The sequence below is a fragment of the Dysidea avara genome, chromosome 6 (genome assembly GCF_963678975.1).
Source record: "Dysidea avara chromosome 6, odDysAvar1.4, whole genome shotgun sequence".
Taxonomy (NCBI): Eukaryota; Metazoa; Porifera; class Demospongiae; order Dictyoceratida; family Dysideidae; genus Dysidea; species Dysidea avara.
The window spans coordinates 18,066,603-18,080,357 of record NC_089277.1 but is presented as its reverse complement, the minus strand read 5'-3'; the positions used below and the strand labels follow the sequence as shown (position 1 = coordinate 18,080,357).

Genomic DNA, 13,755 nt, shown 5'->3' with positions numbered 1-13,755 from the left:
ACGGTGGCTCCCTTAACTCTGAATTGAGCACGCTAGAAAATTGAATGAACTTCAGCTAAAAGTTTGAGAGCGAAATTTGTGCGCACCGGTAAGAAAGGAGCGAGCTGCCACTTGAATGGAGATCGCTTTATTACTTTTAAATGGTACCAAAGAAAGCTTGAAGATGAACGTTATAAACGATCAAATGACCGAGAAATATAAATGTAGTTAACATCGTACACAGAATTTAAAAAAAAAAGTATCCGGACCCCCCCCCCCGTTTACTCTATTCTTTCATCTAATTTATAACCATACTTGCTCGATATCTTCCGTCTTAGCTGAGATATCGCCGTTCAAAATTTTTCTTCTCATAGTCGTTCATACAAATTTTACGAACGTCCTCATACTACAGCGCCGGGTCATTTTATGTCTGTGACGTAATTTCGGATAAGGCTCACTGTTGATTTGACCACGTGGGACCTCTCGTGTGACATGGACAAGTGCAAAGCAGAATGTGAAGATAGCTCGAGAAAATTCAATAATGTCTTAAGTCTTCCTGTGGAGCTGCTAGTTTACATCATCTCCTTTCTATCAACGGCACGCGACAAAGCAAAGCTGCGATGCGTTTCACGCACACTACGAGTTGTGAGCGAAACACCATCATTGTGGAGTGAGTTTGTTTGGCCACTTTATGATTGTCGAGAGGAACGTTCTGTAATGAACGTGTTGAAGGCTTGTGGAGACTACATCAAACGATTAGTGTTCCCTGATCACGTGACCCCAACTAAGCTATTTCAAATGTTGATACTGTGTAGCAATGTAACACAGCTTTGTCTACCACCAGAAGATGAGGTGGACCTTAATGAGCTTAGAATTGCTGTACAGCAAATGGATCACTTAGAGAAGTTAGAAGTTCAGTTAAGTGCTGATATCAAGCCATTGCTTCAGATTGGTGGGTTGAAGGAACTCACAGTGCATGTACTGAAACAAAAACATTCCTTGTGTATACCATGGATACAAGAGTGGATGAAAAACAATTTTATTCCATACAATTTGAATTTGATCACTGAAATGTTTGAGATTGATGATGAAACACGTCTTATCGAGTCATTTTTAGATTGGAATTTTACACCTCTGATAAATTATACATCTTGTTTCAAATACTATTACAGCTATAGCATACCACTAAGATTAATCTCATCTTTGCCAGAGTTTCAGTTGGAGATTGGTGCAACAGCTAACCTACCATTTGTGAAAGCAAGTGATTTAGGAATATTGGGCTTAGATTTGGATCTCTTAGTAGTAACAAGTGGCGTTTGTAATGGTAAACTAGTTTACAAAGCAGATACTGGATCACCCAGTGTGTGTAGAATTTTTCGTCGCAGAAATATTGTATTGAATAAAATGGTCAATACTTTGAATTGTATCACTGAGTTTAACTTTGCATATATTCGTTCACTTCATTCAGGGCACTTGGAACAAGTTGCTATTGCTTGTCCCAATCTTCAGCGTCTTAGCCTGGAAGGTAATATGGATTGTTTATCAAGTTTACAAGGTCTCCAAACAATTGCCTGCCACTGTCGTGATCTGTGTGGACTGAGCTTACTATTTATATCTATTGAGCAAATGGAAGATCACGTTAGAATGTGGGAGATTGTTAGTCAAATGAAGTTAACTCATCTAGCTGTAGATATTTGTACTTTGTACCATAACTGTAATGATGTTTGTGAGGAAAAATTGATCAGTGTGTTTCAAGAATGCTCCACATTGAAAGCAATACAGTTGGAACCTTCATGCACTGGCGATTGTGAAGTGTGTGAAGAAGGTGAAATAAAGTGGTCGTTATTGTCTCACTTTCCAATGCTGAAGTACTGTTGGCTAGTTGGTGATGGTCAGCACTCTAATCTCTTACAGGAGGTTATAAATGGCTGCAAGAAGCTCATGATTTTGTCTTGTTTATCATACAATTGTCTACTAATCTCACCAGTATTTACAACTCAATTGCAACAAGTTTACATAAAGTCAGGAAGTACTAATATCCCTGACATCTTTATGGAGACAGTATCTACTCATGGTAGATTACTGCATGTTGTCTTGTCAGTAAATTCAGTCACTGTTGAAGGAGTTAGCAACCTCATTATGAATTCTACTGGACTTTTGACCCTTAAAGTCCATGCACAGCAGTTGATATATGAAAATATATATGGAGGAATCAAATCTAAAGATAATGTGAGAAAACATCTTGAGAGAAGATTTTCTAGTAGAAAGCTGTTCACCGTTGGTACTTTTATGATAACTCAGGGCTACCACTGTGTGTGTGAATTTCATCATGGAACTGATCTGTTCCCATTATGGCCTTTCTATCATTTTGATTAACTATCTATAATTATACATAGGGCTTTGAAATTGCAGTGTGTACTGTGGACTGGAAAAAAAACTGTTGGGGACTAGCAGGCTGGCAAAAGTTCAGATAGTTATTTTTGCCACCTACACTGTACTTAGTCTCGTGCCCAGACCGCTTTTTTTCTTTTTGTGTGGGGGCGGAGAAAAAAAGGGTCTGGTGGATCTCCAATACATTTTTTGTGCAGCCGGATCTACAACTTTTGGGGATCGTTGATTAGTGGTGATGAATAGCAAAGGCCTGTTAACGAAGCAACAATAGGAATACGGCGCGCGTTTGCTTGGCAAGGTTACATCCTTGGCTACGCGCGCCGTATTTCCTATTGTTGCTTCGTTAACAAGCCTTTGCTATTCATCACCACTAATCAACGATCCCCAAAAGTTGTAGATCCGGCTGCACAAAAAATGTATTGGAGATCCACCAGACCCTTTTTTTCTCCGCCCCCACACAAAAAGAAAAAAAGCGGTCTGGGCACGAGACTACACTGTACTGTGCATGTGACGATAACAATTTGTTGTTAAATTAGTCACTTTAGCATAATAGCATGCTATTATTAGTTACGGATATTTCTGAGATACAGACAGTAGTATATGTACCAGACCGCCTGGATAAGAGAGGTTCCACTGTACAATAATCTTAAATGTTTAGTCATTTGCAATAGTTCATGTTCCAACGCCACAATTTGGATGCTCGCACATAAGTACTGAATAAACTACCGAGTAGATAATGAATACAGAATCAAGACTCACGGTAGTGAGTCGCGAGGCCAAGAAACACAAAGCGCGCGCCCACAAAATAATAAACACGCGACCACTACTATGAGTCATTTTCGACATGAGGGATCGATTACGCATTCTTTTAAAATCCGCATGGCGAAATCTCAGCCTTACTAAAAGATTCTGCCTCGAAACCAAGGGCATGTAACCTTTGTATAATGTATAACGAGTAACTACTACACGAAAAGTCAGGCGAATTGTTGGAGTAGTTTGTTCCATCGCCCACCCATTTACAATGCATTAATTAAATTATTTATTCAAATGTGCATCGTTCTTTTTTTCATTTTCTTCGTCATCGCATCCCATTGGAGCGATTTTCTTTCAACCATGAAGTCGTATTGTAAAAAGGCTGCGGCTATCAGGGGCTTTTTACACAATGTATCTGTACATTTAATTTCGCTAAGAGTTGTTCATTGGTTTATGAGATCGCTTTCAGAAGCTCATGATATCTTAGTCCCCTGTCAATTCGGCTTTAGATCAAGGCATTCCTGTGAATCGCAGTTGCTTACTGTTACTGATGACTTTGCAAAAGCATTGAATAATAAACTCCAAGTAGATGTTGGTATACTAGACCTGTCCAAAGCATTTGATAAAGTTCCACATAAAAGACTGCTAAGCAAAATTGAATTCTATGGCATTAGAGGCAAGATTTTACAATGGCTAGAGTCTTTCTTGAGCAATCGCTACCAACAAGTTGTCGTAGATGGTTCCTTTTCTAATTATTGTAAAGTCACATCGGGAGTACCACAAGGCTCAGTTTTGGGTCCTACCTTGTTCTTACTGTACATTAATGATATAACTGAGGGTATTAGTAGCCAAATAAAACTCTTTGCAGATGATTGCTTAATATACAAAGTTATTCACAGTTCAACAGACCATCAAACACTCCAACAAGACTTGACAATACAGTCAAAGTGGGCAGATAAATGGCAAATGGCTTTTAACATCAGCAAATGTAAGATAATGCAAATTTCTAATCACCATAGCAAAAGTTTATTTTTGTATGTAATGAATGGCACCTCACTGGCAGTTACAGAACAACATTTGTATCTTGGAGTAAAGTTACATCACAGACTTTCATGGAAGCCACATATAGATTACATCTGCAATAAGGCAAACAGAGCTGTTGGTTTTCTGCGACGAAATCTTCAGCATTGTCCTAGCCATCTACGTGAGCTAGCATATAAACAATTTGTCTTGCCTATTTTAAAGTATTGTTCCCCAATATGGGATCCATATCACCAAACTAACATAAATCAATTTGCAAGTAGTGATGGTCCAACATAGAGCTGCTCGTTTTGTCACAGGTCAACCATGGAGACGAAATAATAGAGACAGCATAACTAACATCCTTGAAAACTTGCAATGGCCTACACTACAAGAACGTCGCAAATCAGCTAGACTAGTTTTACTATATAAAGTACTACGTGATTTATTAATTATACCGAACTGTTATCTCCCGTTTAAATCTACTGTATTACGGACCCGACATTCACACAACTTTAAACTAGTACCTTACCAACCAAGAATTGATGTATATAAATATTCCTTCCTCTCAAGAACTGTACCAGAATGGAATAGATTAGATGATGAGATTATTGAGACTGACTGTGTTGAAGAATTTAAGCAAAAATTAGCCCCTTCTATCTATATAGTTAAGTAACTTATCGTAATTGTATATATTTTTATAGTTTATTATTGTAATTGTACATATGTATATAATTAAGTAACTTGTCGTAATTGTACATACTTATATAGTTAAGTAACTAATGGAAATTGTACACATGTAATTGCACATCAGCATTATACCCCTGGAGGGTCCTGCTGATTAACAATAAATAATAATAATAATTTGATTTGCACGAGCTTCACATGTGACCGAATTTAAGATTGCACGACAGAGGTGACTTTGGAGCTTTGTAATTCACAGCCAATAAGGACTAAGCCAAATATCTGCATATATTTGGAGAGTATAAGAGTTGCTCTTTCATATCAAGCACAGAAAGACTTGATCAGCTTCAAGCATTACGAGCAGTGCCACTCGACCGATAATACATACTTTTGTCCGGGAATTGAGAACATTCGGACAGGTCACTTTTGCAGCTCCTGCAGCTAGACAAAGAAAGCTGTAGGTCTGAAATTTTGCTTGCAAGAGTTTATGGCCTAGACCTCTCCAAAGGCATAGCAAGAGCAGAAATTTTATTTACGGGTTTAAAGAAAAATCGCGTCCGAACCTATGGTGGTCGAACATTGGTGGCTTATTCTACTTCAGATTGGTGGGTTAAAAGAACTTACAATACATATACCAGAAGAACATCATTCATTGTGTACTTCATGGGTAGAGGAGTGGATGAAGAAACATTGTATTCCATGTAACTTTAATCTTACAACTGAAAGGGTTGAAAAACAAGTTTTTTGTTCAACTTGTTGTCTAACTTATACCACTAATAGGTTATACTTCCTGTTTCAAGTTATATTACAATTACTCAACACCGCTAAGTCTTTTCCCTTCCTTACCAGTGTATCAGGTTGAATTTTGTCAAGCAATTATTGTACCGATTGTGAAGGCTAGTAGCTTTGGAATACTGGGCATAGATTGGGATATCCTTACATTAGTGGGTTATTGTTGTGATGGTAAACAGACACTGTATCATTTGCTTTGCTTAACTTTCTTCAGCATAAGGAGGCTGCACCAAATAAGGTGGTTCATTCTCTAAATTGTGTCACTGAGTTTAACTTTGCAAATACTAGGTCAGTTCTCTCTAAGCACCTGGAACAAATAGCTCTTGCTTGCCCTAACCTCCGCCATCTTAACCTGCAAGATAACTATGATCGTTTGGCAAGTCTGCAAGGTCTCCGTGCAATTGCTAACTATTGTCCTGATTTGTGAGGACTTAACTTGAAAGGTATTTCCAGTAGAAGCATGAAAGATCATGTCGGACTGTGGGAAGTACTCAGTGACGTGAAGTTAACACATTTAGTTACAGATGTTTGTGTTTAACATGATGTTGCACGCAAGCTGCAGTTAATCAGTTTGTTTCAAAAATGTTCTAGTCTGCAAGCATTGCAGTTTGAGGCTGGCTTATGTAACGCATGCAGAAGTAGTGAAGTACAGTGGTCACTGTTGTACCATTTTCCGGTGCTCAAGTATTGCAGCAGCTTTACTGTCCACGTCTCAAACCTAATAAAAGAGGTTATCAGTAGTTGGAAAGAGCTAAAGGTTTTGTCTGTGCATACTTACAATAAGGAGCTAACAATTTTAACAGCATCCACCATCAGTTTGCAATAACTTAGCGTCGATTCGTACTTATCCAAGATCTCAGACACATTCATGGAGACAGTGTCAGCTCATGGTGGATTAGTCCATGTGGTGTTTGATGTAAAATCATTGACTGCTAAAGGGATTGCCACTTTCATTTCAAATTCCCCAGGACTACTGACCTTTATGGTTGGTGTAATGAACCTCGTATTAAATGTGTATACATGGGATGCATATCATTATGAGGAGAGTTTTAAAAATAACTTGCAAAAGAGATTTCCTGGCAGAAGGTTATTCAATGCTGGTAATTTCACTGTGGAAGAAAACAGTACACTCCATATACCAGGAACTGATTTATTTCCACTGTGGCCTCTCTATTGTGCAGATACTGATTAACCGTTGTAATTAAACCTTCTCTACAAACTATGTAATTATTTATTTATTGTTACTGGGCAGACAGCATGCCGATGCACCCAGGGGGCGAATAACATCCCAAGGAAATTTAAATTACATACATACACGTGATTACAGTACAGCTATATCAAGTTATATGTCTAGTAATATTGGTTAGTAAAAATTAATATGTTTTATTGTTTTTCCGACTCATAATCAATCACTGAAGTTGGGGAAAGAAGGAGTACTGATGTTTTTATATGGAGTAGTAGCATGAAGTTTACATGTGTGGGGTTGATTTGCGTTTGGCATGTGAGGGGCGGATCCAGGGGGTTTCTGAATTGGTTTGCAAAGGCCAAAGATATCAAAGATTCATATCAAAATACTGTAATAGAACAGTCACATTTGTATGTTTTTAAAAAGTTACTTGGGGACCATCCATAATTTTCAGTCTTTATGCAAGCGTACAAAGAGTACTCTTTTTTCTAACCCCTTCCCTCCTTCACAAAGCATACTGTAGAAATGTTGATACTATGTACAGTATATACACGATGATTATTCATCATTTTATAAGCGTACATGTGATTTAACCCCCTCCCCCCCTAGCGTACTCTTGCGTAAAGGCTGAAAATAATGGATGACTCCTTACTTAGCTTACCTACAATAATAGTCTCATAGTATTTAAGACCTGAAATGTTTCCTGGCATCAACAATAATTTTGTTGTATGCTTCACTACTGCACTTCTTAACTCTTTGGCAGTTTGGACTGTTCCTGTTACTGTGCCAACAGAAGCAAGCATAAGCAGCCTATATTAATCAATTCCTAGTAATTAAGTGTTTAAAATGTCAGCTTTAAAGATTGTTTGGTGGTACCAGATTCAATCTCAAAATTTCCCGGGAAAAGCATGCCCCCAGACCCCCTAAAATTAAGGTGTGCATGTAATAAAATCCATCACCAAAATTCTTGGAGCTTCCTTAGTATTATGCATATATATACTCACAATTGTCATAAAAAATTAGCAATTGAGTGCACGTGTTTCCAGTGAAATCAATTGTGTCATATATAACAAGTTAAATTTCGTGTTCTGCATGCATCTGAAGTAACTTGAAATAATTTGTTAATCGTCTTTTACTGTACAAATGACAGCAGCATCAGTTTATTTATATGTGTATGTCTGAATATTTAATTATCCTAAGAGTTATTTAAGAATGTTGCTATTAATAATGTGTTCTGCATATCGTGTATGTCATGATTCAACTGGCTGCCATAAAGTATTATAGGACGTTAATGATGATACAGGAATGCAAACAATTAGTACAGTGACTGAGGCATGTTCTGACTAGGGATCTGGGAGCATGTCCTCCACAGGAAATATTAGTTTTCCTTTATTCTGATGATTTGGAAACAATTTGACTGAACTTTATTAAAATAAGCATAATTGCATTGTCAGTTCTTTGATGCTGAAAGAAAGTACAAGATCATCAGGTAGTAATGCTACATAAACAAGGAGCACATCCAGAGTTGACAAGTGGGGTGCAACATGACCTGGTAGCTAAATAAAGCAGGGGGTCTGGAGGGTGCAGTCCCCCAGAAGCTGTATTGAAATTTTTGATGTAGAGTAATTTTATGCACTACCATAATGATGATACTTTCTAAGTGGTGTGCATTGATCAAGAGCTGCACGTAGGAATCAGTGACAGTTATGAACCTAAACTATAAATTGTCAGAATCACATACATAGTTGTATAGAATTATGTTTTTGCAGAGGGGGGGGGGGGGGGGAGGACAAGTGCCCCCCTCTGGATCTGCCACTGGTTTGACACAATGGTGAGATAGCTAGCAGTGTATGGTAGGTCAAGAAGTACATTTCAGTGGTTACTTGTAGTTTATAAATCATTTGGATGTTCTAGAATGATTATTTCAAATTTAAGCCATAGCTATATACTCCTAAAACAATTGTAATTTTAGCCATGAGATTAGCTTATTCCCATTGCTTTAAATTTTCTACCTTTTCATTGAAATACAATAATTGCATTTGTAGCTTCTACATACAGTAGTATTTTATTATAAGGAAGGAGGGGACAACTAAACAGGGGCGGATCTAGGGCCCGGGGTTCAGAGGTTTCCAGAAACTGGTCAAGTTATATTCAGTCAATTTTACAATGATTTGCAAAGTAACTTTAATAGAGCAGTCAATTACCCCAATAGAACCGTCACATTTAAAGGTTACTGTGCCAACACAGTAAACATAGCGTGTTCAAGACCTGCAAATAGCTTCCTTGTGTCTGCATGTTGTATGATTCAAACTTGCAACTTTAATCTAATCACTAAAAGGGTTGATTTATCTGAAGAAACAAGTTTTGTTGTTACTGTTGCAATGGAACTTTATACCACCAGAGTCTGTGACAGTATTTCCCATCTCAATAATTTCAGGCCATTTATAATTAGAGTTTACACCTGTGACAGTCCTGACTAGCAAACACATTCTCCCCCAGCAATATCTACATTTTAAATTTATTATTTGAATTTAACATGCAAACCTCAATACAGCATATTAATTAATACTTATTAATAGTTCTACGCTTTCTGTGTAATTGATATGTAGCTAGCTATATCTAAAAAGGTAAGGAATTCCACAATCCATAGGCTGAGGTCAGAAACTGATATTCAGGCAGTTTTACAATGAATTACAAAAGTTCAGATAGAAATACTGTAATAGAGCAGTCAATTACCCTAATAGAACATTCATGTTTAAAAGTTACATAGTTTACCTGTGCTAACTCAGTAAACATAGCAAATCTCATAGTAATTAAGACCTGACTGGGGGCATGCTCCCAGACCCCCTGGATGGCATCCCCATGTGTCTGTTGTATGGTTCAAACTTCACATTAGCTATATAAGATTTTGCTGCCAGGTGAGTATGTGAACAGAATTTATTAATTATTATGGTGGATACGTACATTGGTAATAAAATATTGTATGTTGTGCAATCGTCAGTGATATCATTGTGGCTGTCATCGCTTGGCAATGTCTTCACTCCTATACAATCAAACAACAGATAATACAGCACTCTTCTAGGTGACATTAATGCAGTAGTAGATATCATTATATAAAGTATATCATTATATAAAGTATCTACTCATTTTTCACACAAATGTACATACAGTGATCATCTTGAAGGATTGTATTTTGACCAGGCTTGTCAAAACCAGGTATCCATGGGGGACATACAAAATTTGCTTTCTTTTGTAAACTTTGACAACTAATACCTAACCTATATACTGTATGTTGTGTGATGTTCACACTTTTCTGCAGCGGTAATAGGTAGGTGGGCTTAAGCTGTTACAAGGATTCTTAGCCAATGATGGGAAAGGAGATTTAGCAGAATGGTGGAAACAGCAGAATTGTTGTTTCCAAAATATGGAGAGCTCAAGAACAGCATATAAGTAGCAGGAAGACCTTCCTACCAGTTAGCTACTACTGTTAAACATAAAAGCACATGCTCTAAGGAGTGCCAGTAGCTATGGTCCAGTACATAGGATAGGTTGCACCATGAACACAACATGAGCAATATACCACGCATTTGTGGTGCTATGTCGCAAGTTTTATACAACGGACCTTCGGTTATCCGAACCCCATGTGTTTCAGGCAATGGTGAAAGTGTTCAGATAAGCGAATTGCTCGGATAACTGAAGCCCGTACATTTATATACAGAGCTCTGTTGAAATACTCTAATAGAACATACACTTGTACTCAAAATACTCTAACAAAGCAGTCATTTCCAATTTCAGGTAAACAAGGGTACGGATAACTGAGGGCCTACTGTACTGGCATTCAAAGAGCATGTACTTCAATTGTGGTAAGTTATTCGCTATGTTTAACAGTAGTACCTAACTGGCATTGGGTCTTTCTTCTGGAAACATTGTAGTTACGATAGTTAGGTAAATATATGATAGTTAATGATAAAATGTTGCAACATTGATCCTTCTATGGTATATTGCTAAAACAACAATATCATTCAGCCTTTTTTATTGCAGTTATTCCAGTTGGGTACTAAGATATGACTTGATATGTGATGGGATGTAGTTTGTGGTACCACAGGCCTGAACATATGAGACAATTATCACAAGTGTATATAATTCAAAGCAAGTCATATTATCATGGACATTGTGCCCACTAACTCCAGTGGTGTAAGGCTCTTAACTAAACGTTCATACATTTGAAATTTTAGTGCAAGTTGAGAGTTACACCATATAGCAACACTTACGTTAGCAATGCTTGAGCTCCGCTAAGCACTAGATAAGCTGCCTTGTTGGCCTTTTGCTTTTCCTGAAGTATTGAGTTGAGACCACTGGTAGCACTGGTACTCTGGAGATTCTATACAAGTGTACAGAAATACATGAAATAGAAAATACATACAAATCTTACTGTAGTGAAGCTTCACCTCTGAAAATTAGTGTATAATACAAGTAGAACGATATTTTAATTAGGGATCAAAAGAAAAAAGTAGTGAAACAAGTCTATACAGGGGCGTAGCCAGGTTTTTTTGAAGAGGGGTTCCAACAACAGTATTGAGTTACCAGAAGCAGGGGGTCTGGGGGCACAGCCCCCAGCCGCTGAGAGACTTTCCATATTTTAATAAATCAGAACTCAGCAAATTACTATATTTTATGCAAAAAAGCTGGAGTACATTAATTATAATGCATATAAGTGCCCCTGGAGTGAAGCTCAAGTAGTACTAGGTAAAGCTATAATACCACGTGCATGGAAACAGACAGCATAACACAGAACTATAAGCTTAGAGACACATATAGATAATTGCTCCACTAAAGTATAGGATTGGAACCATGAATTGACTGATACAAATAGAATGACTTACAATCAAAACATTATAACTACAAACAAAACATTATAACTACAAACAAAACATTATAACTACAAACAAAACATTATAACTACAAACAAAACATTATAACTACAAACATGCATAGCATGGATTCCGGCATTCTGCATGCCCAAGTGTTAACCAAAGTATAAGGTCATGCTCAGTTTTGCATTCAATAGAATGTCTTAGAAACTCCGCAAATGAAGTCCTTTAACATGGATATTACAGTTAGAGTATAGGTGACTGTTCTATTAGAGTATTTACCGGACTGCTCTATTAGAGTATATCGATCTTTTCAAAAAGTTTCCAAGAGGGCCCAGTAAATCCTTTCTTTATCAATTGTTGTGCTGTGCCATACACTATTACTTACTCATTTTGATGCACTGCATGTACTAAATGGTGCGGAGTCCTGCTGTAAACCCAGAAACCTGAGTCTGATTTTTTTTACAGGGGGGTCCCTGAACCCTCCGGAACCCCCCCTCCCTACGCCCCTGCTACATCTGCAGATATACTGTACTAATGGACATTTAGTTTTAACCCTGTAATTCAGTCTATAAACCATGACTGAATTTGAGACACTAGACAGTCTAGCCTTTCTTGTTTCACTACTTTAAGCTATTCTCTTGCCATAATCCAGCAAAATTTTAAATTATTTTGTTCTACTTGTTTGTTAACTTTTCCCTAACATAATTATGGCTACTGAACCAGCACAAAAGAAAGAATGGCGCCAGGTATGACCATAAAATTTATTTCATGCCTGAACGTGCCCCAACAATCAATTACTGAATAGTTAAGTGCATTGCGTTTCATTTTCAGCTATGTTCCGCCCATAAGCCGTATGGTGCTACCACAAATCGACACCTTGTGTTTTCAGCGAAAAGAACTGGGACACAAAGGAGGATAAAGGTAAGTCCATGATGTGTGTATTGTACATACTGCGGTTAATGAAAAGGCATGTATCTAGACAGAGCAACATCGAACGGAGAAGAAATCAAACCCATAACCTTATGGTGGCACTGAACCGATTAAGGACAGCCGTACAAAGTTAATTGGACAGCATGCTTGCAATAATGCGCGAACAAACGTAGAAATCCATAGACCACAGCAAAGCGTCACAGTGGACCAATGGGGACAAGCTCTGTCAGACTGCCCAGCTACTGTTGTTGATATGACTAATGCTATTCACATTTTAAAACTATTAGCTTGTCACAACTCTGGTGAATGGCACCAGCTGCCATCATCTGATTACTGTTTTACGACCATGCCCTGACTAGCAAACTATCTCCTTTCTTACTAAATAACTTCAAAATTATGCACCACAGACCATCAAAATTCAGTATAGGCATCAGGTAAGTGTTACTCTACAATAGTAAGTTTTGAACTTTTGTGAGTCAGGCTTGACGGAGTTGTTAACCATCGTTGTAGTCCACAGGTGTGCCTTTCCACTATTTTCGATGTTGTTAACAGTGAAAGGAAAGCGTAGAATTGTTCTACAAGATGAGAACCAGAAGTGACTTAGTGCTAGGTTGTTCATTGGCCAAGTTACGTATTTTAAAATCGGTTTGAAAACTTCAGAGTTATATAGGTGAAAAATGAAGGCGTGTGATTTCACGAACTTTGTATGCCAACCTAAAGCATCACAGGCTATCACAGCAGCTTTTAAAGCATAGATTAAGTTGTACACTAGCAAAGTTTTGGGCCACCCTAAAATGGCTCATTAAGCGCATGGGTTGAAGTAAATTGTTTTGTGTGGCTGGACTTAATTGGTTTAGCACCACCTTATGCATATGTCAAGTTATGCTTGGCTGGAGGCATCAGTTATCAAAAGAAAATTCTTAGAAAATTTATAGAAATTTGTTAGAAGGGTTTAATGTTGCTCTGAAGATGTTTATGTGACTTATGCCTAACCAATACTGCCAAGCTGTTATAAAGATAAGGTAAGGCTGTTTTTGGGTGATAATTTTGGGCAAGAAATCCCAAACCACCATGATCCCTAACATACATACTGTACTGTATATTATCTATGGCTAAGCCTACATTGTAGTTTGATGGATCTTTGTA

At 37.7% G+C, this 13,755-nt stretch overlaps 1 protein-coding gene across 2 annotated transcripts in view; it reads right to left on the bottom strand.

Moving 5' to 3' along the window:
- Window positions 1-9,728: 9,728 nt before the first annotated feature.
- Window positions 9,729-13,755, bottom strand: part of LOC136257411 (U4/U6.U5 tri-snRNP-associated protein 1-like) — a 43,547-nt gene continuing 39,520 nt past the window's right edge. For both annotated transcript variants that reach the window (XM_066050604.1, XM_066050605.1), the window contains exons 31-32: window positions 11,077-11,186; window positions 9,729-9,848 (exon numbers count right to left, since the gene is read on the bottom strand). In XM_066050604.1, the coding sequence (XP_065906676.1) occupies window positions 9,824-9,848; window positions 11,077-11,186 (135 nt within the window). In that variant the 3' untranslated portion in view covers window positions 9,729-9,823. The remainder of the gene's footprint in view (window positions 9,849-11,076; window positions 11,187-13,755) is intronic.